Source organism: Mchenga conophoros, linkage group LG8 (genome assembly GCF_057382185.1).
Source record: "Mchenga conophoros isolate Kocher_MC1m ecotype Shallow Benthic linkage group LG8, M_conophoros_male_GT1.1, whole genome shotgun sequence".
NCBI classification, from domain to species: Eukaryota; Metazoa; Chordata; class Actinopteri; order Cichliformes; family Cichlidae; genus Mchenga; species Mchenga conophoros.
Window position 1 is genome coordinate 5,759,740 of NC_140533.1, and position 24,430 is coordinate 5,784,169.

At 40.8% G+C, this 24,430-nt stretch overlaps 1 protein-coding gene and 1 long non-coding RNA gene across 8 annotated transcripts in view; one reads left to right on the forward strand and one right to left on the reverse strand.

Moving 5' to 3' along the window:
- Positions 1-941: 941 nt before the first annotated feature.
- Positions 942-24,430, reverse strand: part of LOC146567981 (uncharacterized) — a 46,822-nt gene continuing 23,333 nt past the window's right edge. For 6 of the 7 annotated variants that reach the window (XM_085283724.1, XM_085283723.1, XM_085283727.1 and 3 more), the window contains 21 exons: positions 23,371-23,619; positions 22,872-23,084; positions 18,936-19,117; positions 18,633-18,816; positions 18,051-18,193; positions 16,313-16,494; positions 13,212-13,471; positions 12,875-13,112; positions 12,608-12,791; positions 9,650-9,776; positions 9,373-9,459; positions 8,321-8,506; positions 7,978-8,240; positions 7,669-7,817; positions 6,368-6,452; positions 5,067-5,181; positions 3,704-3,835; positions 3,365-3,616; positions 1,978-2,119; positions 1,713-1,869; positions 942-1,634 (listed from right to left, as the gene is read on the reverse strand). In XM_085283724.1, coding sequence (XP_085139850.1) covers positions 1,221-1,634; positions 1,713-1,869; positions 1,978-2,119; positions 3,365-3,616; positions 3,704-3,835; positions 5,067-5,181; positions 6,368-6,452; positions 7,669-7,817; positions 7,978-8,240; positions 8,321-8,506; positions 9,373-9,459; positions 9,650-9,776; positions 12,608-12,791; positions 12,875-13,112; positions 13,212-13,471; positions 16,313-16,494; positions 18,051-18,193; positions 18,633-18,816; positions 18,936-19,117; positions 22,872-23,084; positions 23,371-23,619 — 3,944 coding nt within the window. In that variant the 3' untranslated portion in view covers positions 942-1,220. The remainder of the gene's footprint in view (positions 1,635-1,712; positions 1,870-1,977; positions 2,120-3,364; positions 3,617-3,703; positions 3,836-5,066; positions 5,182-6,367; positions 6,453-7,668; positions 7,818-7,977; positions 8,241-8,320; positions 8,507-9,372; positions 9,460-9,649; positions 9,777-12,607; positions 12,792-12,874; positions 13,113-13,211; positions 13,472-16,312; positions 16,495-18,050; positions 18,194-18,632; positions 18,817-18,935; positions 19,118-22,871; positions 23,085-23,370; positions 23,620-24,430) is intronic. The other variant, XM_085283726.1, reaches the window with a different exon arrangement.
- Positions 18,967-19,906, forward strand: LOC146567982 (uncharacterized). The gene is made up of 3 exons (XR_014893561.1): positions 18,967-19,137; positions 19,308-19,453; positions 19,567-19,906. It is a non-coding gene; the product is annotated as an uncharacterized LOC146567982 (long non-coding RNA).

Sequence of the window (24,430 nt, forward strand, 5' to 3'; positions counted from 1 at the left end):
AGGCTGGACTACTGTAATTCCAACTGTAATTCAGGCTGTTCTAAAAGTTCCTTGAAAAGTCTTCAGTTGGCCAAAAATGCCGAATCACAGTTACTAACATGTACCAGAAACAAATAACGAGAGGTTGTATTTTCCTCATATTAGTGCTTCTTTGTTGCCGCCCTGTTAAGTTCACACTGTTGGCTTACTTGTGGTTCCGAGTTTCTAACCAGCTTCCGGTTTGGATTTGGGAAACAGAGATGTCCTCTTTTCTTCCAAGATTACACTTCAAACTTTCCTTTTTGATAAAGCTCAGAGTTTGGGCTGGATCAGGTGACCATGAACCATCCCTTAGCACAGGGTCAGACTGCTGGGGGACTTTGCCTGATGTTACGTGATGGGTGTCACAAAAGATCTTTTAGCTCAGTGATTCCAAATATCAAGTCTCCAGTTATTTGTCTGACCCAAAGGTGGCCAGTGGCTTGGAAAAACATGGAAATCTGTCGTCCAACATTAAGTATTATGTAAGTATTATGCCCCTAGTCTGGTTGTGATCTTTGAGCTTTATTTTGACACAATGAGCACTTTCTTTTGGTTGAACTATTTTAAGCACGTTGTAACTGTTTTGTAAAGTGCTGTACAAATTAATGTTTTATTCTGATGCACTTACCCTTCACTCGCCTCTTTTCCCTCCTCAAACATATAATATACTACTGTGAGTCATTAAGGTTTGTCTTCTCTCTCCTGTAGTTTCTGTTTAATCCTCTTTGGTGTTCATAGCCTCACTATGCTCCTCTTTGCATCCTCCTTTCTTGTCCTTCACCTTCCACTTGAGGTCACTTGATAAAAGGGAGTTCTTCCTCCCCATGGTCACCAAGTGTTTGCTTATAGGGGAACATTGGATGATGGGTTTCTCGTCATGTAAACATATAAAGTACCTTGAAATTCAATAAAAGAAACTCTTCAATAGACACACTTTTATTATTTCAAAGGAATAAAGGAATGGTACAGAAAGTAAAAAAGGTTAGCAGATTGCTTAACTTCACTGAATATGGAAAACAGTTGACATTAAAAGGAGCAAAATGTATCTTTTGCTCAAAAGCAAATACAATACATTAAACATAAACGGCACAATATACAGCTAAAAGGACTCAAATCAGTGCATTTACTACAAACATTAAAAATTACACAAAATTATTTTAGGCAACTTGTGCAAATATCTCCACAGATTTTAAAAGGAACTACACAAACAGATAAAGAGCTAAGTCTTTGGTGTGGAGATGCTGCGCTAGGTTCTGAATCCGACAAAGGCGTACGTTCTGAGCATCTCCAGTGCTGTACACTCTGTATATGTGGTATCGTTCCTTCTCCTTCAGTGCAAAGTCCAGCTCGTTGGCAGACATGTGGATAAATGACTTCTCTTTCTTTATAGTCGACTTCACCTCCACATACACCACCTCAGGCTCTCCTGTGGATCCGAAGGTGAGCTTAAAGTCGTATGGCTGACCGGTCTCCCCGCTCTGATTGCACCACATGACGTGCGTGGGTCGTCCAGGGTCGCTGCTATCTCTCCAGTGGCACAGGAAGGAGTTGACCAGCTGCTCCCCCCATTCGCCGATCGCTGCCACATCTATCTCGTCTTCTGATAAGACCACCTACAAAACAGAGGAGCTATTAGGAAAGACTTGATAACCAGCGACTAGGAAACCAAAGCTTGCAGTCGGTATACTGACGGTGGTGGGTCTCTGGCAGGTGAGCTCCATGTCTTCAAGTGTGGCCTTGGTTTTGTTCCAGTGAGGAAAGTCCAGGTTCAGAGGAGGACGGATCTCTGCAGCAGCTGCTGCAGTCCCCTGGAAAGTACTAGAAAGCACCACAGCCTCAGGTACAGCACTGACAGAGAGAGACAAAGGAGAGAGATTAGAAATACATACTCAGTAAGAGTGAAAATCAACATTTTCTGAATATTTTACATATTTGGGAAGAGGAGAAGAAGCCTACAGGCTGTTTGGAACGGGCTGGCTGCTGGCTGTCTCAGCAGGTGGTTCAGATGGAGGACTCGGTGGAGGTCTGGGAGCTGCAAGGCTTTTCTCTCCACCTTCAGCTGTGTCAGACCGAGTGGTCTCACTCTGCTGACGGCGCTCTGTTGGTGACAGACAACACCAAATGGAAAACGTTAGTTTTTACAGGATGTGCTGTAACAGTTTGGGAATAATGACACAACGCAGAATTACACAAGAACTTTCTGTTTGTAGTGTTGTGTCTTTGCTCACTAACAAGCTAAAATCAACATCTTAACTGATAATGCAAGATGCAGCTGGTTAAGACAATAAAACTAACTTATTGTGGACGATCTTTTAATCTACCCGTCTCTCCCTCTCTGTAAGTATTTTCAGTTTCTTGTGATTATCACAAACTGAGAAAGACGGTTCTGTGTTACCATTCTGCCCTGTGGTGAAAATATAATTTTGCAAAGGTAAAACACTTAAAGCTGCACACATTTATTCTTTGTCCATTTCTAACACAAACAGCCTGAGCAGAGGAAGAAGAAAATCATTTTCATATATATCTCCTGTCTTCCTTCTCTCAGCCAAACCAGTCGCGGCAGATGGAGGTTTCTTCCTGTTAAAAGGGAGTTTTTCCTTCCCACTCTCGCCACAGTGCTTGCTCATAGGGGGTCATATGATTGTTGGGTTTTTCTCTGTATGTATTATTGTAGGGTCTACCTTACAATATAAAGCACCTTGAGACGACTGTTGTTGTGATTTGGTGCTGTATAAATAAAACTGAATTGAATTGAATATAAATTGCTAATAGTCAAATCCATCTTAAAACTGTGATGTTTTTTGTTTGTTTTTTGTGAAAATCTGACTCACTTGTGTGTCAGATTCTAGTAAACAGAAGTGTGTTTATTTTTGGCTTCAGTTTTGTTCTATAAAATTTAGTTGCATTTGTTGCTATTGACTGAAAAACGAAAAAGTCCTAAGCTGTTATCTCTCATCCAGAGGCCCTCGCTATACTGGAAACCCACAAATCCGCCTGCAGCGGCAAAATCACTAAACCACCTGAAAGTTTACTAGATTAGGCAGGTTAATAACTCTTTTTATTCTGCTGCAGCATAAATATGGAGAAGTCTCACCTCTGATATCAGAATGTTAACTGGTGCAGGAATCTAATTATTCAAGTGGAGGTTTCTTCCTGTTAAAGGGGAGTTTTTCGCCATGTGCTTGCTCACAGGGGGTTGTTTGATTGCTGGGGTTTTCTTTGTATTATCGTACGATCTTTACCTTACAATACAAAGCACCTTGATGTGATTTGTTGTGATTTGGTGCTATATAAATAAAACTGAACCGAATATCTGTGTTTTTAAGGATCTTGAATGTGAAACCTGGTGGTGGTGGTGTGTTGGTGTTTGCAGCAGCAGCAGTTGTGTTAGCTTGCTCTGGATGACTGGGAAGCCTCTGAAGGCTGGGTTGGTCTGCAGGTCTGTTGGTGCTGCTGCTGCTTCTGGGTGGATGGTTTCCTTCGTGGCTGCTTCCTCTGGGTGCGACTTCCATTTCCAGGCCTTGTTCTTTCGGTCCAGCTGGAGGAGGCCACATCTTCATGACGGCCTCCACCACTTTGCTATCTTCCTGACCTCCTGACAAATGTGACAAATGAAACATGCACTTTTTATACTGCTAATATAAACAAAATTTTCTTTACTCTGAGCATCTGCATTAAGTACCAGCTCGACTGCCTCCTGTGCTGTGTATTGGTGCTCGAGGAGGCCAGCAGACAAGCGTCTGTTCCCCATCCTCTTGTCCAGGGTGAGATGGCTCGACTGTGGAGCTGGTGGAGGAGAAACTCCTTGACAGCACTGGAGGATAATAGTTTCAGTTAAATCCAAAGAATATAAAGGAAACATTGAAATGAAACCTTAAATAAAACACCAATCATACACAGTGTGAGCCTGTCTCAGAGCTGTTGTGCCATGAAAGCAAAATGTGTAATGAAAAAGTCTTTGATCATATTAATCCTTGTAAAATGTGTGTGTATGTGTGTGCTCTCTGCTGCAGTATGGGATCTGCTCCTCTTGCTCTTTGAGCCCTGGCAACAGCTGCTCTTTTATGTCACCACACACAAGAGTGAACAAACTCGAATTAGCATATGCGAGAAACACACCAGTTATGTGCACTGTGTGTGTGTGTGTGCCGAAGGAGAGTGTTTGTGTGAGGCTGAGACTGCGAAGAAAACCACTTTGAATATTATGAAATGATAATGGAAATGGGGGCAAGTGTCACAGAGAGAATTGGAGGAACTGCAGATGGAAGCGTGAGAGGAAGCAGCAGTGAGTTTTAGGATTCAGCTCGTGTTGCAGTTGTAGCACTGAGCTGATATTCTGCATCAAACTGTGATTCTCATGCACAACAACACTGGGCTGAACACATGGATTTTTCAGGCTGTTTTTCAAACATTCTGCAATTTCACAAAGGTAAGTAAATCAGTGAGGAGCACTATAGAGTAACAAAGAACCTTATTTACCGATATATATTTTTGGCACTATGGCTCTGTTGTAGGAGAGCAGGTGTTAATGACAAGTCCGACCCATGCAGACAAGCCAAAATGAAAGAAAAACATAGGAGTTGGCTGGGTTGCAAAGCAGCTTGCAGATGTGCAACAGGTGTGGCCAGGTTACAGCAGCTTAAATCGCATGGTGTGTGTGAAAATAGCCAATTAGAGGTGTAGAAGAGTGTAAACAGAGCCATCGCAATGACATCAAGCAATGCTACGTTCAATTAAACTGTTATTTTAATCAAACCTATTTCGCTTTGAGAGTTAATGTGTCTGTTATGGTGAATAAATTAATGGAAACAAGTGGAAGCTTTGACTTTTCAACTTTCACCTTTAGTATTCTGTTCGATCAAATTCCATCAACATAACGATAACCTATCGGTTACGCTGTTTTTCCAAAAGGTTACTACCTCTGTGGCCTAGGGGGTCACTGTTGTCCTGACTGACAGATATGTTCTGATATTTATGTAAATCCAACATTTCATGTGAGACAGGATGGCTGTGTGTGTGTTTTTTCCACCATGTGTCTTCTGTACCTCTTTCAGGGGGAATGTCTGGTTTGTGAGGCTCTGGGACCTCCCACAGTTCCTCCTCACTGGGCAGCTCTCTGATTTCCTCTTTGGCAAAGAATCTCTTCAGGGCTCTTGGGTCCTGCATATGTATTTATTATAGTTATTGTAGTTATTATAGTATACACGGCATACACATAATATTAGGCAAGGTTGACAGACTGTATAAAAAAGATGGACGTAGCAACATGATATCACCAGTGGTTTGTGGACTTTGTATTTTAAAACTAAAACATTTACATTTTGCCTGTTGCCATGTTCTTTTTTTTACATCCAGAAATGACCATAATCAGATGAGACACAGGAGTGCTAAGGTAACTGCTACAGCTAACTAACATAGCTAACAAGCTGCATCCGTAAACTGTACCAGGTGCAATGTACAGACAAAGCCTTAGGAGCCTGCCTCAAATGGAAGGAACTGCAGTTTTGGCACGTCCGCATGCTTCATGTTTATTGTTGCCTGGACAGCATATAGCATTTGTTTTGTATCAAAGAACAAAACTAACTGCATTTCATAATTTTATTCACACTGGAAGACCTGTGGGACTTGCATTTGAGTTATTTAGGAGGAACACAGAGGTCTGATCCATTCATCATCTGTCTGATTCTCCCTGTTCCTCCTTATAAAATCACTACATAATAAGACCAGTGCTGACTAGATCTGAGGTCTCTCTTTTCAGATTCTCTTGCCAACAGTGGCAACGACAGACATTCTCAGTAAAACTCCGATGTCCTAATTAACACGAACTTCTAGTCATCAACTTCCTGGGATACTCTAAGTAATAAGTGAATATAATAAGTTAGGAGCCAGATTTCCCCTAAGCCTCTCATATCTGTCTGACTGCAGTGTAAAGGGATGTTACGCTACAGGATCATATCATTAAAGCCTTTAATCAGACACTGAAGAATTTCATTTTATTGACTTTGGAAAATCCCAAAATGGAACCTAAATCAAACATTTGATCCAGATGTCAAAACTGATTATATAATGCAGCTCTGTTCTACTGGAAAACCAGAAGAGAATGATCAGTGGAGCAGGATCAAAGCTGAGGCCAGATCTGAGCATCTTTTGCTGCTGCACTGCTCTGTGAGTCGGCAAATAATGCAAATGCAACTGCTCTCCAGGGAAACGGCCGTTACCCGGCGCTACGGTCAGCTATGTGGTGAGTTTGTGCAAGTGGCAGGATGAAAAAGTGCAAATGACTAAAGACTCTTTTCACTGGTTGTGGATTAGTGATCGATGCTGGAAGGAATTATATATCACTTACACTGCGCGAGGTTATCAGGCCAAAAAGGAAAGGTGTCAGCTCCTTTTGGTGGCTGCTCTCTGTGCAAAACAATTTCACCACCTCCCTGAAACACACACAGCATTGCAAGCTACTGTAAGACAAATGCCAAAGCATGTACAGGGTAAGTCTATGAACAGCTTACTCAGGATATGTTCTCTTTATGAGACTTAAATGCATGTGAGGGAAGGACTTCTGAAATTCAGCAAAGATCAATATGAGTCTTCATCATATTAATAAAATCATGTGGATGCATGGATCTCAACTGACAGCTAAGACTCGATGCCATATTAAAAATTAATTGTAGAAATAATCTGATAATAAAAGGGTTTATTAATTCACTTATATCTCACTGAGAAACACTCTGGGGAAAATGGCTAGAACTTCAGTGCCAGAGCTTGCAGAACTTAATAGTTTCTGTTGATATTAGTATTTCTTTAATAGCTGTTCACATGTTCTGAACACACATTACGTGAATGATGCTTTGTTAAATTACATCAGGTTGGTCCAAATTGCACCACAAACTGTTGATCACTTAGTAAAAATCCAAAATCCAGAATTGCATATTTCTTCTTCGGTCACCTTTCTCACTCACTATGTGTTAATGGCCTGTATTTGTATAGCGCTTTTACTAGTCCCTAGTAAAAGTTCCTTAATAGGCCTCTCTGTACTGAATCATACTTATTTATCTCTCGCTCTCTTCCACAGCATGTTTTTATTCTGTCTTCCTTCTCTCACCCCAGCAGATGGCCCCGCCCCTCCCTGAGCCTGGTACTGCTGGAGGTTTCTTCCTGTTAAAAGGGAGTTTTTCCTTCCCACTGTCGCCAAAGTGCTTGCTCATAGGGGGGTCATATGATTGTTGGAGTTTTCCCTGTATGAATTATTGTACGGTTTACCTTAAAGCGCCTTGAGGCGACTGTTGTTGTGATTTGGCGCTATATAAATACAACTGAACTCAATTGAATTGAATTAGAACAGAACGTGTAAATATGCTATAGTAATGCATATAATGATGAGGTTCTACTCTGTGTTTCCCTCCAAATTCAATTCAATATTTTTCTAATGACTACACATAAAACTGCAAAACGAAGGAAAATAAAATAGAGTTCTGTGGAGTTCATAGAAAAATAGTTGGACACCAACATTTAACACTGAACTGTTCTACAAGACTTTTCCTGACTTAGTGAAGGTTGAAAAACATCACTGATTAAGACATGATTAAGACATTTAAGAATCATTTAGATGGAGAAACTAATTTCTGAGACCGTCCATCACACACAAACCTGCAGATGTCCAGCTCAGCTGAGAGATTATCTTTCTGGATGTAAAGCTCTTTTTTATCCTTCAGCAGACAGATGACATCCACGATCTCAATCACAGGGTCCTCATCGTCAGCTACATCCAGCTGGTGGCGAATGTATAGCTTGCCCACCTGTGAATAATCAGACAGAAACAAAGGAGTGCATATTTGTTGTCTTTGTTTTCATGCTTTCTTCCTTGCAGAGCTTTAGGTGTTGTGGATGCACCTACAAGAAGACTCTTAAGAGGAAAAAATAAGACAAATTAGGGTTCCTTCAGATTTATCCTCTTACCTGTGCAAAGGAGAGGTGCTTGATTTTTCCTGCTATGTTTTGTTCAGTCAGCTCTGAATAGACTTCATTCAGTTCGTCATGGTGATAGAGAAACCTCTGAACGTAGGGAACAATCCAGCGCACCAGGCTCTGCATGGACGGACAGGGCCTCAGGTTCTCAGTCAGAGGCTCACTCTTGACACATTCGGAGAGCTGACGAATACCACAGATGTCCAGAAACAGTTGTCTGTCTTCCTCATTGAATGCAGTTCGATCTGCCGCGTCTATTAAGAGAAAAAAAATCATGAAAGTATCAATCACAGTCTATTCTAACACAAACAATAAAAATGTAAAAGCACTATACCAGAGTTTCCTGTCTTGTTCTTGAGCGCCGTCTTCTTCTCTGGTGGGGGCAGGTTGAGCAGACGCACCTGCTTATGAGGTTTGAAGATCTTCTCCAGCTCTTTGCTGTCACTGATCATAGGCTTATGTGCCAGACTCACCCAGTTGTTATTCTTAGTAGGGAAGACCTTCTTATCAGACACCATCCCTATCAGACATGCACACAACCATATAAATCAGACACGTAACACATAAACAGCAAAGGTACACACAGAATAAGCTGTAGACATTTAGCATGACTTTTTTTCTCATTGTACTACAAAAGCTGCAGGTTGGTTGTAAGGGGTTCACACTAAATGCAGATTTCGATTTAGCATTTCATCTCCCTTCCACTTATTTGAAGCCAACCATCTTTTGGTTGCCCGGCAGGTGGGCGGGACTTCTGTGCTGACCATATAAAACATATCTGCGGTCAGCATCATATAGATACAAAAGTAGAAAGAATTGCCCGATGTTGACTGTTAAGTTGGTTCTCTGTGTGCTCATATTTTAATGATTTATGATGCAAGTTGCAGCAATCTGCACCAAGGTTTACTTTAATTGACTGCTTTATTAACTTTGACACATGCTGTTGTAACTGCTGACCATACTGGTGATCCAAACTGCCATAACAACTTTCCATCATTTTAAGAACACTAACATGCACCCATGTCTTTTACCTCACACAATATCTTTGCGTCACATCTTTCACCTGATGCTTACATTCAGCTTTCTGCACAAAGGATCTGCTGAGTATTTATATTGTTTTAAGTCTGAATAAATATTTTTCCGCAGGTACTACAAGAGTATTGCTAAATGTAAAAAATATAAACATTCCCACTCCAGACAGTGCAGTCTGACTGTCTTCAGTCCCAAGTTCAAAATGCTTTAATGCTGCAGCAACAAATTCATCCCAGCTGCATTTAAAGCATGCGGCACACTGACAAATGGCAGATAATGCTGGATTTCCAACAGAAATTCTGCGTGAACAGGTAAAGAAAGGTGCGTTGTTTTTGGAATAGATACATGACTCACCTTTCAAAGTGGAGCAGTAACTGTGATTAAGTTTGGACTGAGGAATTCTTTCCTGGTCTCCGGACATTTTGGATTTACAGTTTTTAGCTGTTAAAACAAATACGACATTGCATTAAAATATTTTATGTAAAGAAAAACAGAAGAAGGATCAAGTATCAAATCAAGCTAGTCAATGGAGAGACTATTGAGCAGGAAATAATGAGCTCCTGGCAGATGGGACATCAACAGTAAACAAATGTATGAGTCAATGAAAGAAAGGCAATCTAAATGTTCTTACCAAGTCTGGCATAGAGTATCGAGACATCCTGTAGCACTTCAGCAGTTGGTATGGGACAGGAGGAACAGATCAGTTCCAACAAGCCAACATACTGGTTCATGTTGGGGTCGTTTTCCACATTCAGCAGCTATGCATGAGAGAAAGAAATGCAGACACAAAGAGTTGAATTAGTATTAGTATTATTATTAGTATATAGTACTGCATTTTTGTTAACAGTCGGTCCTCCTTTATTTTTTTTTAACTCAATTTGATTTATATCAAATTGCCAAATCACAATTCATTCAAGGTGCTTTAAATTGTAAGTAGGGCTGGGCCATATTATACCGTTCACGGTAATACCGGTATAATGTTAGGCAACGATAGGAAAATGAAATATCGCGATAGAATGGGAGTAAAACGCGCATGCGCAGTGCCTTTGTTTTCATACGCACATGGCCGATTGTTGAGTGAAACAGATGAACCAGAATTGGTTTGTAAAAATGGTGCAACTTCAGTGATGTGGAACTGGTTTGGTGTTTGTCCGTCAGATACACAACAAAGCACATTTTTTTGCAGAACATGCAAGCGGCCGTTGTTATTGTCGTATTTGTCGGACTAAGATGCTCTTAAATCTGGGAGTAATCTGGGTCCTAAACTCCAAATTCTTCAGTTCAAACGAACACTGCAGCATCACTGAGCGTTAAAAACTGTCTAAATTCTTTCATCTTTAATAAAACGATCAGCATTGCTGCTTTACCAGGTGTAACTATAAAGTTTAACTTCCAGGCATCCATGAAAACAAAAGTTATTACATTTAACGGAGTTAGAAGTTAGCAGGAAGCTAGCGGAAGTTAGCTCGCTAGTTTCGCTAGTTACCTAAGCATGATATAGCACGTTCTGACGGAGAGATTTCTGAAAAAAATCAAACGTACAGCTCTGCTATCACTTCCAACATAAATGAAGACAGGAAACTAAACAGCAGTGAGGTTTGTAGGGTTACTGAAGTTGGGCTAGCTGGTATATAATGATGTGCTACGTGATCGCTAGCGACACAGCTATGTTAGCATAACATAAACAGTGAAGCTGGAGTTAACGTGAAGGTTCTTCATGGTTAGAAACAAATGCAATCGCATGGCAGGATGCTGTAAACGGACCAAACTTCAGTCAGGAGAACAACTGAGATAATCCATCCACAATACGAGGTTAGTCATTAATATACTGCAACAACATGGGAATAGAGCAGCTGCCAGAGAATTCAACATTAATGAATCAATGGTACAGAAGTGGAGGAAGCAAGAAGAATGAGTTTAATAAAGTTTGATTTATCTGACTGCTTTGTTTCCTTTAATGTGCCTTATAATCCCGTGCACCTTATGGTCCGAAAAATGCGTACTGCACACTGCAGTTTAATGTTGCAAAGCACCTCTTTTTAACTTCAGTGGATATTATACATGGTTATGCTCAGGATATGTCAGCCCATTTCTACTGGAAATGCCTTTTGGTTAAACTTTCAGCAAGGAATTTGCATTTGCACTGTTACATTTTTATGAAGCTTTAATGTACATAAAAACCAGCTTCTTGTTTAAGTGAAAATAAATGGAAGGTTGTCTTTTTGCGCTAGTAATGTTGTGGAGTTGTATTTTGTCTCGCATCAATTATATCGTCGGTTATATCGTTATCACAAATTTTCAAATATATATCGTGATAAATATTTTTGGCCATATCGCCCTGCTCTAATTGTAAGGTAAAGACCCTAACAGAGAAAACCCCGAAAGTCATATGATCCTCTCTGACAGGGGTGTCACCAAGGGGAGGCTAAGGCAAGCACTGGCTGCCACCTAAAATTTGCTTCCCCCCCTTTGGCAAGATGGTCCTCTGTTGGTAATAATTCTAATACACATGAGCAAAAGAGAAAGGAAGACACCCTACAATGATTTGAGACATTGACTGCCTATTTTCAGTGATATCATCTTTAATAGCAAGAAATTAACTAGGCATATAATTATTTTCTTTCTCTCTTTTTTGTCATATTTTGTCTAGTAACCTAAATTTGACAACAGCATAATAAATCTGGAGATTCTGTTGGTGTGCCACCCCAGTGTTTTTAGTTGCCCCATATGGCACCACTAGGCACCCCTGCTGTATGAGCAAGCGCTCTGACGATAGTCAGAGCAAGCCATCGCTCAGAGCAAGCCATTGTTTAAATGGCTAACTAGCTAGCCAATAAAGTTTTACTTAGCACAATCAGTATTTGCTATGTAGGAATAATGGAGCTGCTTTACTTTAGTTATTAAGGAAATCTGAAGACAAATCTACAATAAAGCAGACAATTGTGATGAAAATTCCCACTGAAATTTTATAGGCAGTACTCAAAAATAAAAATCCAATGGCTTTCTAGCCCAAACACAATACAACCATACAATCCTTTTCAACAACTACCCTCTAGGTGACCTACAGCCAATTCTAGCACAAGAACAGTAACAGAAAGTTTAAGACTTTTAAATGGCTTTTTAAAATTAATCTGAGTTTGTATACAATGATATCTTAGTTATACCAGGAAACCTGGTTGACCCCAAATGCTAAGTACACCAATGGACACCCAGACTGATGGGAAGTAAACAACCTCTCTGCAGATAATCAGTAGGTCATATTTTACACTTCGAGAAAGAAAAATCATGTGAGCTTTGTTTTTTGAAAAATGACTAAAGCATTGAATCCATACCAAAATACCATTCAGTATCCTCAGAACTAACTCAGAGCATGGCTACACAATCTGTCTTCACACTGATCTCACTGTGCTGAATAAAACCTGCTTTCTTGTTAGCTTAACAGAAGCAAATCTGCATTATTCTCATGTATTGATTCAGTGCTTTTACTGATTGACAGTAAAGCTGAAAAGCTGACAGTGACATCAAAGGGAAAAAAAAGAAAACAAAAAGAAACCTTATGTTTCTTTTCTTCTTTAGTAGGGCAGCTTACCCTGACGAAGAAGTCTTTCATGTCTTCCAGACGGTGATAGAAAGGAAACAGGACTTTGGGCTCCCGGACAGGGCTGTCTGGTTTACGTGTGAGCTCTTTGTAGCGCTGGAACATGTTTGTTGGGTCGCCCCAGCACACCTCTTTCAGGTGGTAGAACCGTCCAGTGCACCAGTCATCACTGCGCCTGAGGAAACAAAGTACTGCTTGTGGTTTTCAGGTACTTTGAGAATAATCTGAAAAGGTATGCTGAAAATGATGATAATGTACCTTTCGTTCTCTATAAACACAGCAGGTGTATGCTGGAAGAGCTCCTTCAGGCTGCCCTGAGAACAGTTTTGTTGCAGGTAGGTGTAGACGTTGTGGATGTGCTGAATTGTGGAAGTGAAAGTTCCCCTTTTTGACTCATCCTCAGGGAGCCTTTGCTCCTGAACATCTTCCTCTGGTTTGATGCACCATGTTTTCAGATAGTTAATCAGAACATCCACTGAGATTGTTTCTCTCATCCCTACAAGAGCAGGAACACAGTTACAGACTCCTTTACAGGACAACCAACAAGAATAGCAATGGACAAAAGTAATCGCCACTGTAAAAGACACATTTTTACCAAGAGCTCTGCTGAAGTCGCTGGAGCTAATGTCCACATAGTCGACATGGGTCCCCAGCAAGTTGGTGACTTCAGGTGATGACAGGTAGACAGAGTTCGGACAGAGGTACTTTCTGTCCAGCTGGCCTCCTTGTTTTGGGCGATAGGCTGGCACCCATTCAAGACGACACAAGGAATGGTAGAAGGAAGACTTGGTGCTTTTGATTGGTTGCCCATCACTGTCGATCACCTGGGCTGTGAGGTACTGAGAGTAGCAATGTCTGAAAGAAAGAGACAGAGAAAGAGACTGTTTGAGATGTTTTCAACCCACTTCTACAGTGGATTGAAAACACCACACGTTACAGACGACACGCGACACCATTAATGTGGGGTCATTACAGTGCATGGCTGACAATTCTCCAGCTGTCCTGATTTAATGACTCAGAAAAGTGACAGAAGTGTGTGAACTACATTCTCAGCAGCATTGTGAGATAAATATACAGATAAATTTTCACCAACCTGATCAGTGCAATAGATACCAGTTAAAAAATAGTATTCTCTGAGTCAATCTCATATATGCTGTGGAACACTTTCCCCATCCTGTTACCCTGTAGAAGGCAGATATTGTTGCTTAAGCATTTTCCACATGCCTTTATGGGAATTCTCCCACCTATGGGTGCTAAATATCCTTGGGCAAGATACTAACCCCAAGTTGCTCTCCGAAAAATCCACTGGAATGTGTGAATGTTAGATATGGGTGAATGAGGCAAGTTGTGTAAAGCGCTTTTAATGCTCAGATAGAGTAGAAAAGCTCTATATAAGAACCCGTCTATTTACTGTTTTAATGGTTTGAGGTGAACTGAGCTTCTTGTCTTAAAGTGATGTTAAACTGATACATTCATAGGTGTGTGAGATTGTGTGTATAGCATAAAATGAATAGAATAAAGCACTGCATGAATGAGTGCATAAGTAGGTAAACATGGCTAGAAAAGTGATTTATAAATGCCAGTCTATTTGACTTTCTTTATTAAAGTGGACCTACTATGCGAATTTCCAGTCATTTGGACTTTACTAGACTGACTTTGGATAATTCATCATTCAAAAAATCCAGATTTTTCTTACATTGGGCCTTGGTGAAGCCCCTCTGTTCACCTACTTTCTAAAATAAACTGTTTTTGCTCCCTTCCCCGGCATTTAAGCCAGCTTTCATCTGGTTGGCTGCCCTTTCATGATCAGAAATGATATCACCATATTAGGGTTATCCACTCACTGACATCATACAGGGCAAAGAGTAGAAAAAGCAGATTAAAATAGGAGGAAAAAGAAAAGAATTACACCAGTTTCTAGAGCTAGTGAATGGTATGGTATATATAAGGGACATGTAGTACATTAGTACTAAGTATTTATTTATTTATTTTTACTCATTCTGTATTTGAAATTTGATTTAAAGATTAATTGTTAACTATTCATTCCTTCAATTTCACGTGCTTTAGTCCCTTTTTTCAAAGGTCACTGTTTTGAAACTGAAAATGACACTGCTGTGATGCATTTGAGAACTGTTCGGGAGCCACACCATCTAAAAACAGTGCAGTTGATAAGGACTACAAGCATAAACGAAGCTGCTGATAATTCAAACGAAGGAGAAAAAGCAAAAGTAGACACACAGACAGGCACAACGAATAGCTGTAATTTAAAACCTATAGGGTAGTGCTTGGCAGTCAGCCAAAGTCTAAATGATAAATGAGTTTTAACACGCAAAAACAATTTTGGGATCCTTTAATTATTCATTGAAATGTGATGTATAGCAACAGCTGGTACGAAAATCTACACGAGAAATAATTCAGCTGTGTGCTGCTCACTGGCATGAGTTTGGGTGACCTCCTTACCTAAACTGCTCTTGTCTGTTCCCACACAAATATAACAGGAACTCATGAGATGGGACCGCACTAAAAGCACCTAAATCCAGATTACGAATGTTATGCCTGTGTGAGCTCAAGCCCAAACAAAAGCTCGGTGTGTCACTGCTTTTTTCCCTCAGGAAGAAATGATTTTGAACTGCTGGTGCTGGGGAGGTCAGCCCTGTCACCTCACAGCAACAGGTCCAGGGCTCCAATGTATTCTGGGGCCTTTTACACACAGAGGCTATTTAATCCACTTTATATTAAAGACTTCATAACACCATATAAACCCAATGGTGCACTTGACTCTGAGACTGCAGGTTTACTTGTGGATGCTAGAATGCCAGCTCGCAGTTTGGATTCAGGAGACAGACCCACTCTCTACTTTTGAGATTAGGTGTAAAACTTTCATTTTTAAAAGTTTATATTTAAGGCTGATCAGGTGACCCTGAATCCTCCCTTAGTTATGCTGTAATAGGCCTAAGCTGCTGGGGGCTTCCCAGGAGGCCCGACTTTTTCCATTATATGTTTATATGACACGCTGCATTTAATCATTAGTTAGTATTGATCTCCGGCTCTCTTCCATAGTGTGTCTTTTGTCCTGTCTCCCTCCCCTCACCCCCCTTCCTGAGTCTGGTTCTCTTGGAGGTTTCTTCTTGTTAAAGGGAGTTTTTCCTCCCCACTCTCACCAAGTGCTTGCTCATAGGGGGTCATCTAATTGTTAGGCTTTCCTTTGCATTATTGTAGGCTCTTTACTTCACAGTACAAAGCAAATCTAGGCAAATGTTGATGTGATTTAGAGCTTTATAAATAAAATGAAACTACACTGAATTTCGGTTTCCTCCCACAGTCCAAAGACATGCATGGGGTTAGGTTAACGGGTAATTCTAAGGATAAATGTTGTCTGTCTCTATGCTTTAGCCCTGCGACAGACTGGTGACCTGTCCACAGTGTACTTTCTCTCGCCCTAGATAAGCTCCATTCTCCCCACAACACTGAACTCAATAAGCGGAAGAAAATGGACGGATGGATGCCCAACAATGTCTGCACTCTAACACAGTAATCACTTAATGGCCACAGTAGAAACAATAGGAATTGCCACCTGATGCTGACTAATCCCAAACCCATTAGTCTGACCATTTGTTTCCTGAAATTGGGCAAAATCCACTGGAAAAACATTACACAGGAGGGGGAACATGGTGTGTTTCATGGTGTGATTGTTACCCAGTTTCCCAGTTGGCCTCCAGCAGCTCTAGCAAAGCCATTCTCTGCTGCAACAAGAGGGAGCCAGGCAGTTCTGCTGTGGCCAGAGCGTGAAATTCCTCACACGGGTAGTCGTCGAGTACATAGCCCTCCCCTGGGACTTGGCGCCACGTTGCACTTTCGTCTGACCAGGGGCTGGAGGCCTGGTGGAGGAGTATGGCAAAAAAGTAAGCTTTACCACTGATATCGACATCTCTTTTAAATGTTCAAATCCATCTGAAGTTAAATCAACTGAGGTGTCCTGCAAGCATTGCTTGCTTCTTTATGGGCTTACAGTAGCAAACTGAATGTGTCTTCTCTTAGGTTGTTATCTACTAAAGCCAGAAGAAGAAGAAGGAAATCTGATCATGCCCAAGGAACACTGATCGCTGGCGGCACATACAAAGCCAAAACCAGTTTTTTTTGATTGGTCCAAAACCTGCTCGCTTTAATAATTAGTGTTTACTTTGTTTTGTCAACTTTTATACAGTTACAGTATAGGACACCAACAAACAGTTGTTAAGACTGATAGATTTATGTGTTTCAGGTTGCCTATAGTTGCAAGTAAAGTAATCATAGACAGTTTTTTTCTGCTAACTTGCTTGATAAATGGCTTAATGAGATAAATCAGTTTTAAAACTACTGTGAATCACTTTTGATTCTGACTGTTCAACTGACAAAAAAACACAAGGTCCAGTTCTGGTTCTGCCAGAGGTTTCTTCCTGTTAAAAGGGAGTTTTTCCTTCCCACTTTTGCCAAAGTGCTTGCTCATAGGGGATCAAATGATCGTTTGTTTTTTCTCTGTATGAATTATTGTAGGCCCTATAATGTAGGGTCTACAATAATACATCTACCTTACAACTACCTTACAATATAAAGCGCCTTGAGGTGACTGTTGGTGTGATTTGGCGCTGTACAAATAAAACTGAATTGAACTTAATTGAATTAGCCGTTTGAGTCAGATAATTTATACATTCACAATCCTACAACAAGTGGGCAAACTCTACTGCTAATAGGCGGCATAACACAACCAACAGCTCTAGAACAGTTACTAAATGGATCTTCTGGAAGGATTTCTTATCATGGCCCTAACCACAGAATGAGCAAAGCCTACTTTTGCTTTAACATCATTAACAATAGCATAAAAAATCCTTAATGTAATGACTTGTTAATAGCATCTGATGCATACAGTGTTTTTAAACAGGAATGATGTTATCGCAATTTTCCAGCATTGTATGTAGGTAGTATCAGTCACACCATGACTGATAGTATCATCACAAATCCTCATACTTTCCACTGTAGCTGTGGCTCAGTCTAAAACAGGCGTCAGGAATGTGTGAGCTGCACACCTCCGACTATGCCTGAGTGACATTTCTCAGCAGCCACCTGTTTTTCTTCTTATCCTCAAAGCAGCCATTGATCTTCCTAGTTCTGGTGCGACTCATAATTGTTAGTCTTTTCGTCCTTTAATCACTACCTTACTCATCACGATGACTCACAGATGCAGACATATAATCTGGTCTTCCTCTGGTGTCCATGGAACCACTAAATATTTTGCCCTTACAAAACACATCCATAGCCTTTTATCACCTGTGCTTACATGCAGAGCCATCGTGACCTTTGTCTGATCTTTTTCTGCCAATCTGACTGGATCAGTGCAGCGTGAGCTGTGTGTCATTCTTTTCTAGCTGAGGTAACGGTTCAGGAATATCGTCCTCACCAGTTCTGTAGCAGTGAGTGTTTGTCTTTGTTTGCAGATGATGAGACCATCTTTGATTCCCAGTTTACTGAACAGCTCTCTCCATCCTGCCACATCACCGTCTGTCTGCACATAGCAGGGACTCAGCAAGATCCAATCATAGCCTGGTGAAAGGGAAACACAACAGTCAGCAACACAAAGGTTTACAGAAGGAATATCAGCAAAGAAATGCTGAACCTGGTAACTGAAAATGTAACTGATTAAAATGAGTTGTTCAGTCATACAAACAAGGTACCTGTGATGCATGGGCCTTTGTTACTAGAATATTATAAGAATAGTCACAGGAACACTGATATTTAGATTTGGTGGCAAGGCTGTTGCTGTCCCTTTCACACAGGCAAGGGGAGCAGCAGCAAGACCCGAGCAGAGAAGAGAGCAGGTATTATTGACAGCAGACTTAATCAGTGTTAATTGATTATGTGGGAAACGTCATGAAAAGGATGATTTGATGTGAAGTTGGGTTGCAAAGTGGCTTGCAGTGCGCCTTACACCAACACAAGCTGTTATTCTTTCTTTTAATAAAATCTGTGGGATTCTCCTTACCAGGCAGCTTCGATGGTAAGTTGACGTTTCCGTACTCTTCAGAGAAATGCACCCTTTCATTGGATGGGCACAGCAGACCCCTGGAGGTGAGGACGGGTACTGCGGTGTCTGAGTACTCCTGGCTAGAGGACGAGTGCTGCTTGATGAAAACCAAGTAACTCACAACCACAGGTGTAGGCTTTGACTTCAATGAAAAGGGTAAACAGAAATAAGAGAAAGAAGAAAGAAAATTCATCCAATTTTTTTTTAAAAAAGATCACTGATCTTTTTTTTTTTCTCATATTCATTTACAGTGTTTGTTACCTTCCATTTGTTGTTCCTTATTGTAGGGTAGATGTGCTGCTCCAGCAGCTCTTGAGGCTCTAGCTCGTGAACCCCAAGTCTTCTGAGCAGCTCATGAACCTGCTGACTTTCCAAAGGCTCCAAACAGCTCAGCAGGGACGGGTGAACCACACTGACATCCTTGTACAATGCAGCCAGTGGTCCTGTGAGAAGAAAAGTACAGGTTATATCACCAAACTAGTCACAAAAACAAAACCTACTGCATGCTCCTCATTTACTGTAGGGTTATATGTTATATAATAACCACCCTGTTTAAAGTTGAGTTCTTTTGAGTGAACCTTTTCATCAGACTCTAGAAAGTGTCACTCCAGTTCATTTCATTTCATTTCACAGACTCGCCCTTCAGAGACTCGCCTGTAACAGATGTGAAGAGAGGCAGAAGACTGCTGTTGTGGCAAAGTGCTAAATGTGGAAGACGTTTTTTCTGAACAGGCATCTAGTCTCATTTTGTCCTGGATTTGGGAAATACACAATTCTTGGTAAATGTTGAATTACTCATACACTGTCTTAATTTTTAACACAATACTACAATAAAACACAGCAACTACCTTTAAGTAAAGACCTCCAGTGACCTACTTTTCTTCCTTTTAAGGCTTGCATCTGAAGGAACGGTTTCCCACTGATCTCTGCGCTGCTCAATATTTCAGAAGAACACTGTGTTTAACTTCGCTGTCTCTCTAAACCCATCACACTCATCTCTGTTCACCTCGCCTTTGAGCAGAGCCTGAGGTTTATGCTGCACCGAGGCTGATTTAATCTACAATCACTGACCCGAAAAACCAGCTAGAGTAAAGATTTCACTCTGACTTTTATTATTTCCCCATCAACTTTCCAAACATTCTTTATTGAGTCTGTTTCCAGTGACAAAAGCTTTTCACAATTATGAATAGGAGCCTTTCACTCAAAATCATGTTTTTCACTAGCCAAGAATTTGTCAAACTTTATTGTTCTCAAACACCGGTGGTGTGCACTGGTGATTTAGTGCTCTTACATGAAGCAGTCGACCCACAGGAGGCAGATCAATGCCCAAAATCAAAGCCAGCCTTACTGTTAGTCCTCGTGCAAGACCATGCTTCTGGCAGCAAATCCTAAAATCTGAAACCTCACTGGTCACACACTTCCTGTCAGACTTACTACACAAGGCGAATTACTGTCCACAGTGTTCCTATATGCTAATTAACCAACACAGAAGCAGCCAGTTCATTTCAATAACAACCAATGCAATGCATCAAGAGCGGCACAAATTAGCAGGTCAGATGAGGTAAATCTACCAACAGCACAGGTTCAGCTGTGCGACTTCTAATGTGATGCAACTGTTTCTCTCTGGAAACGACACGGCAATTCATACCAAGGAGCAGGAGTGGAAAAATAAATGTTCTGACACGAGTAGCACGAGGGAAATCTTCCTTCAAAAAGTGAGAGGGGCAGCATGAGGTCTTTAAGGCAGGAAAGGTTTATGTTTGGATGAAATATGGGAGCCCAGGTGCAATGGAAGATTTATCCAGAGAAGAACTGCTTTATTAGAAACGACTTCCCTGTATTGACCTGAAATCTGTGTCTAACAGCTGACCTATAGGAAGGAACGTTATTGATTATCAGATCCAGTGTACTATCTACTCTTTATATGTTTTTTTGTTGCATTCATTTTTTAATGACTCACGACCAGCTGTGTTCTAGATAAATATGATGGATCTGCCTCCCAAATAAACATCTGGTGCAAAAAAGCTATTTTGTAATATTTGTTGGTCTTAAAACAATGGTGGAATTTTCTATAAACTTGATAAATTGATCCTCAGCAAGCCAGATGTCATTCTTTTAAATGCTCCCCTCCCCCTTTCTAAGGAAAGTAAGATATTTGTCTAATCTAAACAATTTTGAAAGACAGACATTGGTGATGCTTATGTGAGCCACAGATTCCAGAGAAACACGACGGCAGTTGAGGGAGAGGGGAACACGAGCACTTTGGCTCCTTAAAGAAACACTAAACCACTTAGACTGCACATCTATTAAAGCCAGCAAGCTGCAGCGGCAGGATGCTTACATCAAAGTGTGAAAATCCATTATTCATGCTCGCCATTCTAAACGTCTGCTTTGGGTACCATTTTCAAATACGATGACGCACAACACAACACCGGTGCCGTTCCTCAATGCTTGTGCGAGCGTGCTCCGACCTGAGTGGCTACATGCCTGCTTATTCTTGGAAAGAGGTCAACTTCATCTGCAGACTGTACAAGTTTGTCATACACCTACTTGGCTAACCTGCATGTCTGAGTCAGAAGACAAAGCTACTGACGCAGATCCTTTTAACCTTTTCGAGAGCTCAGAGTCTTTCCCCCTATGCCATTTCTATATCTACTCAGACATTAAAAAAGAAAGTTTGAATGTGTTCTGTAGTCTGTTACCGTGTCTGTTTACCTAAGTGCCTTGATTCAAATGTACCAGGTAATGCACTGTGCTATTTTTTACTCAGTTTATGAAGCTCCACAACAATTTCCAGCTTTGCAAGGATTTCCTGGCTGAGGTTTGTGAGCACAGATGGAGAGTGTTACATGTGCACTTCTCACCATCAGCAAGGTGATACTTATTTATCCGTTTTTGTTTCTCCTACATCAGTTTGTTACATTTTTAGAAACTGAAAACCTGTGAAAGCGTACTGTTCTATATTCTCACTGCTTTCCTTTCTCCATCTCTACTGCTGGTTCACTGTTTTTTGTTTTGTTTTTTTCACGCTTGTTTTAGCAAAGTGCAATCATCACATGCGTATCTATAAATTCTCTGCAGGTGCAGAGCAATTATCTGCACCAAAGCAGCAAAAACACAGAGACATTGCTGCTGACTCTTTCACAATTCTTCTTTAATTCTACATGCAGCTGTACACTGTATGCTGGGCCTGTCTTTTTATCACAATACTGCAGCTATTCATCTGTTAAGAAACAGTATTAAAATATGCAGTAGTTTTAGTTTTACTTATGTATGTAAAACACAAGCTGATGTGGCCATTGTGAGGTTGCCTATTTCTTTGTGGATTATACTTTTAAAGCCTTTTACTCTTCACATTGGTTTTAGGAGCCATAAGTTGCCATATTTGGATATGAGTGTGCAAGGCTAAGTTCTCAGCTAATGTTAGCAAATTTGTTTAGCAACCATTCAAAGAAGAAAACAAGCTAGGTATACAGCTAGGAACTAAAGGCGCTTGTCCTTGTGTCAGTACCATAATAGCATCCACTTTTTTACTCACTCCATATTTCAAGCTGAAGCTGTTAGTATTTGGTCAGTGCAATGTAGTTTTTTTTTTGTATAGTCAAAGATATCGTATTTAGAACAGCGCTTGGAGTGATAAGCTATCAGCTAACAGGCTAATTTAACAAGTGCACAGAGACACATATTTGCAAATTATAGCAAAGTAACAGTACGTGAAATAAACAGCTCCACACACTGCAGAACTCACATTTCCTCATTTATTGCCTCTAGTAGTGTATGACGTTCAAGCACATCGTGTAAGAATCGTTTAACCTTAAAAAATAATCACCCCCACACAGTTGTTAGAGGGGCTGAAATTAACTTTTAAGAAAGCCAGTGCTATTTTTACCTGCCTGTAAAAATGCCTGCCTGTTTTTATGCCAAAAGTAGAAAATGGAATGCCTTGCTTTTGGAGCAGCCTCTAGTGGCCATTGGAGGAAGTGAAGCTGTTTGGACTTCTGCAAGCTTCACTTTTCAGCCCCAAACTTTAGGCTTTTCCTATTCTATTCTTTGACTTAAAGCAAGGCAAAGTTATTTCAGAAGGACACACATAATCAAGATATCAGTTTGCAATTTAATCACCGATCACATTTCACAGATCAAGCCTCTTAGCCACTACATACTGCCACTAATAGAGTTATGAAGTCAGAGTATTACCTGTCTGTGCTTGAGCTTTCTTTTTCTTGGTCTTGCTCTCTTCCATTGGAAAGAACACTCCTTCCACACTTAGTGCCACCGCACGTCCGTCAGCTAGAGGGATTATGGGTAGCTCTCTGAGCGTCTGCAGGATGGAATCTGCCTCTCCGTATCCATGCTCCAGAGCTCGGAAGTTACAAACCAGCAGCCTGGCCAGCTGATGTAGACCTGCATCTGAAAGTAACACAATTCAATTCAATTTTATTCATATAGCGCCAAATCACAACAAAAGTCGCCTCAAGGCGCTTCATAGATACAGAGAAAAACCCAACAATCATATGACACAGTCTGGTGTTCAGATTTGCCATTACATAGGCAGAGAAAACATCAGTTTGTTTCTACTGAATGAAAAAGAAATAAAATGGAATATTTAAAGTTTAGCCATTTATTATAATGACAATATAACTATGCAGCATCATATTGCCCTCACTGTGAGATGCCAGTGTTGCTCTGCACACACCTGAATGGATACCTCCTACTGTCATCAGCTCCTTGGCCATAGCTGTGGTTACTATGGTAACATCCGTTCCCCGCAGGTATCGGACTCCCAGGTGAGTGAGCAGGGAGGTGGGCGGTGCTGGGCTTAGATCCGGATGCAGATAGGACAGAGACAGATGCTTTTCCAGCTCACCTCCACCAATCACTTCCCGTATCACAGGGTCCTGACAGACGGCCACCTGGGAGGGCAGCTTGTACACAATCTTACCATCTGAGAGAGAAAGCAGAGGAATGTTTACAGTGTTACAGGGAAGAAATAATCTTTCATATTTCTTTGACATGCTCCTGTTTGTGCTCTGGTCTAACCCCAGCTCAACCTGTTTGGTTTTCCGTTTTTACCTTTACCTGAGCTGGTTAAACTTGTGTTGACTCAATGGAAATATCCTCTGGCTCACTCAACATTTTACTTGCATCTTTGTTTAAAACAGGTTTACCCGTGTCTGTGTCTGTATGCGAACTGTAATCAGTGCTTCACTGGTCTCTAGTCAAGTCCTTGCTTATTCTAAGAATGCTGTCATGTTCCACTTTAAAAAAAAAGCCAGCCTTGAATCTTTTCTTCTTAGCACTTACACATTAATCTCCAGTTTATTATCTCTTGCAAATATTTTATAAAAGCTTGTAGCTAACGAGCTGACAGATGTTCTGGATAAATGCAGTATTGGGGTGATCCAGTCTGGCTTTTGCATTGCTCATCTTACTAAAACAGCTCCTCTTTAAAGTGACACTTTGACCTAAACTCGTAAAAAACTAAATTCTGACCACCAGGTTTTGTCGATAGCCTGAGATATTGGGTTCGGGCTGGTATCGGGCTCCGCTTTGGTTGATTGATTCTCCTCATATCTGCCTGAATGATCCTTTTCTGTGTCCTGTTCCACTTCTCTTGCCTACAGTGTGCCGCAGGGTTCCATTTTGGGGACCTTATTGTTTATGTTAGATCTGCTCCCTCTTTAGGACACTCTGAGGTTATTTCTTGTTCCTTTTGACTCAGCTTTAACTTTAAATGAAGTGAAATCTTTGGTTCA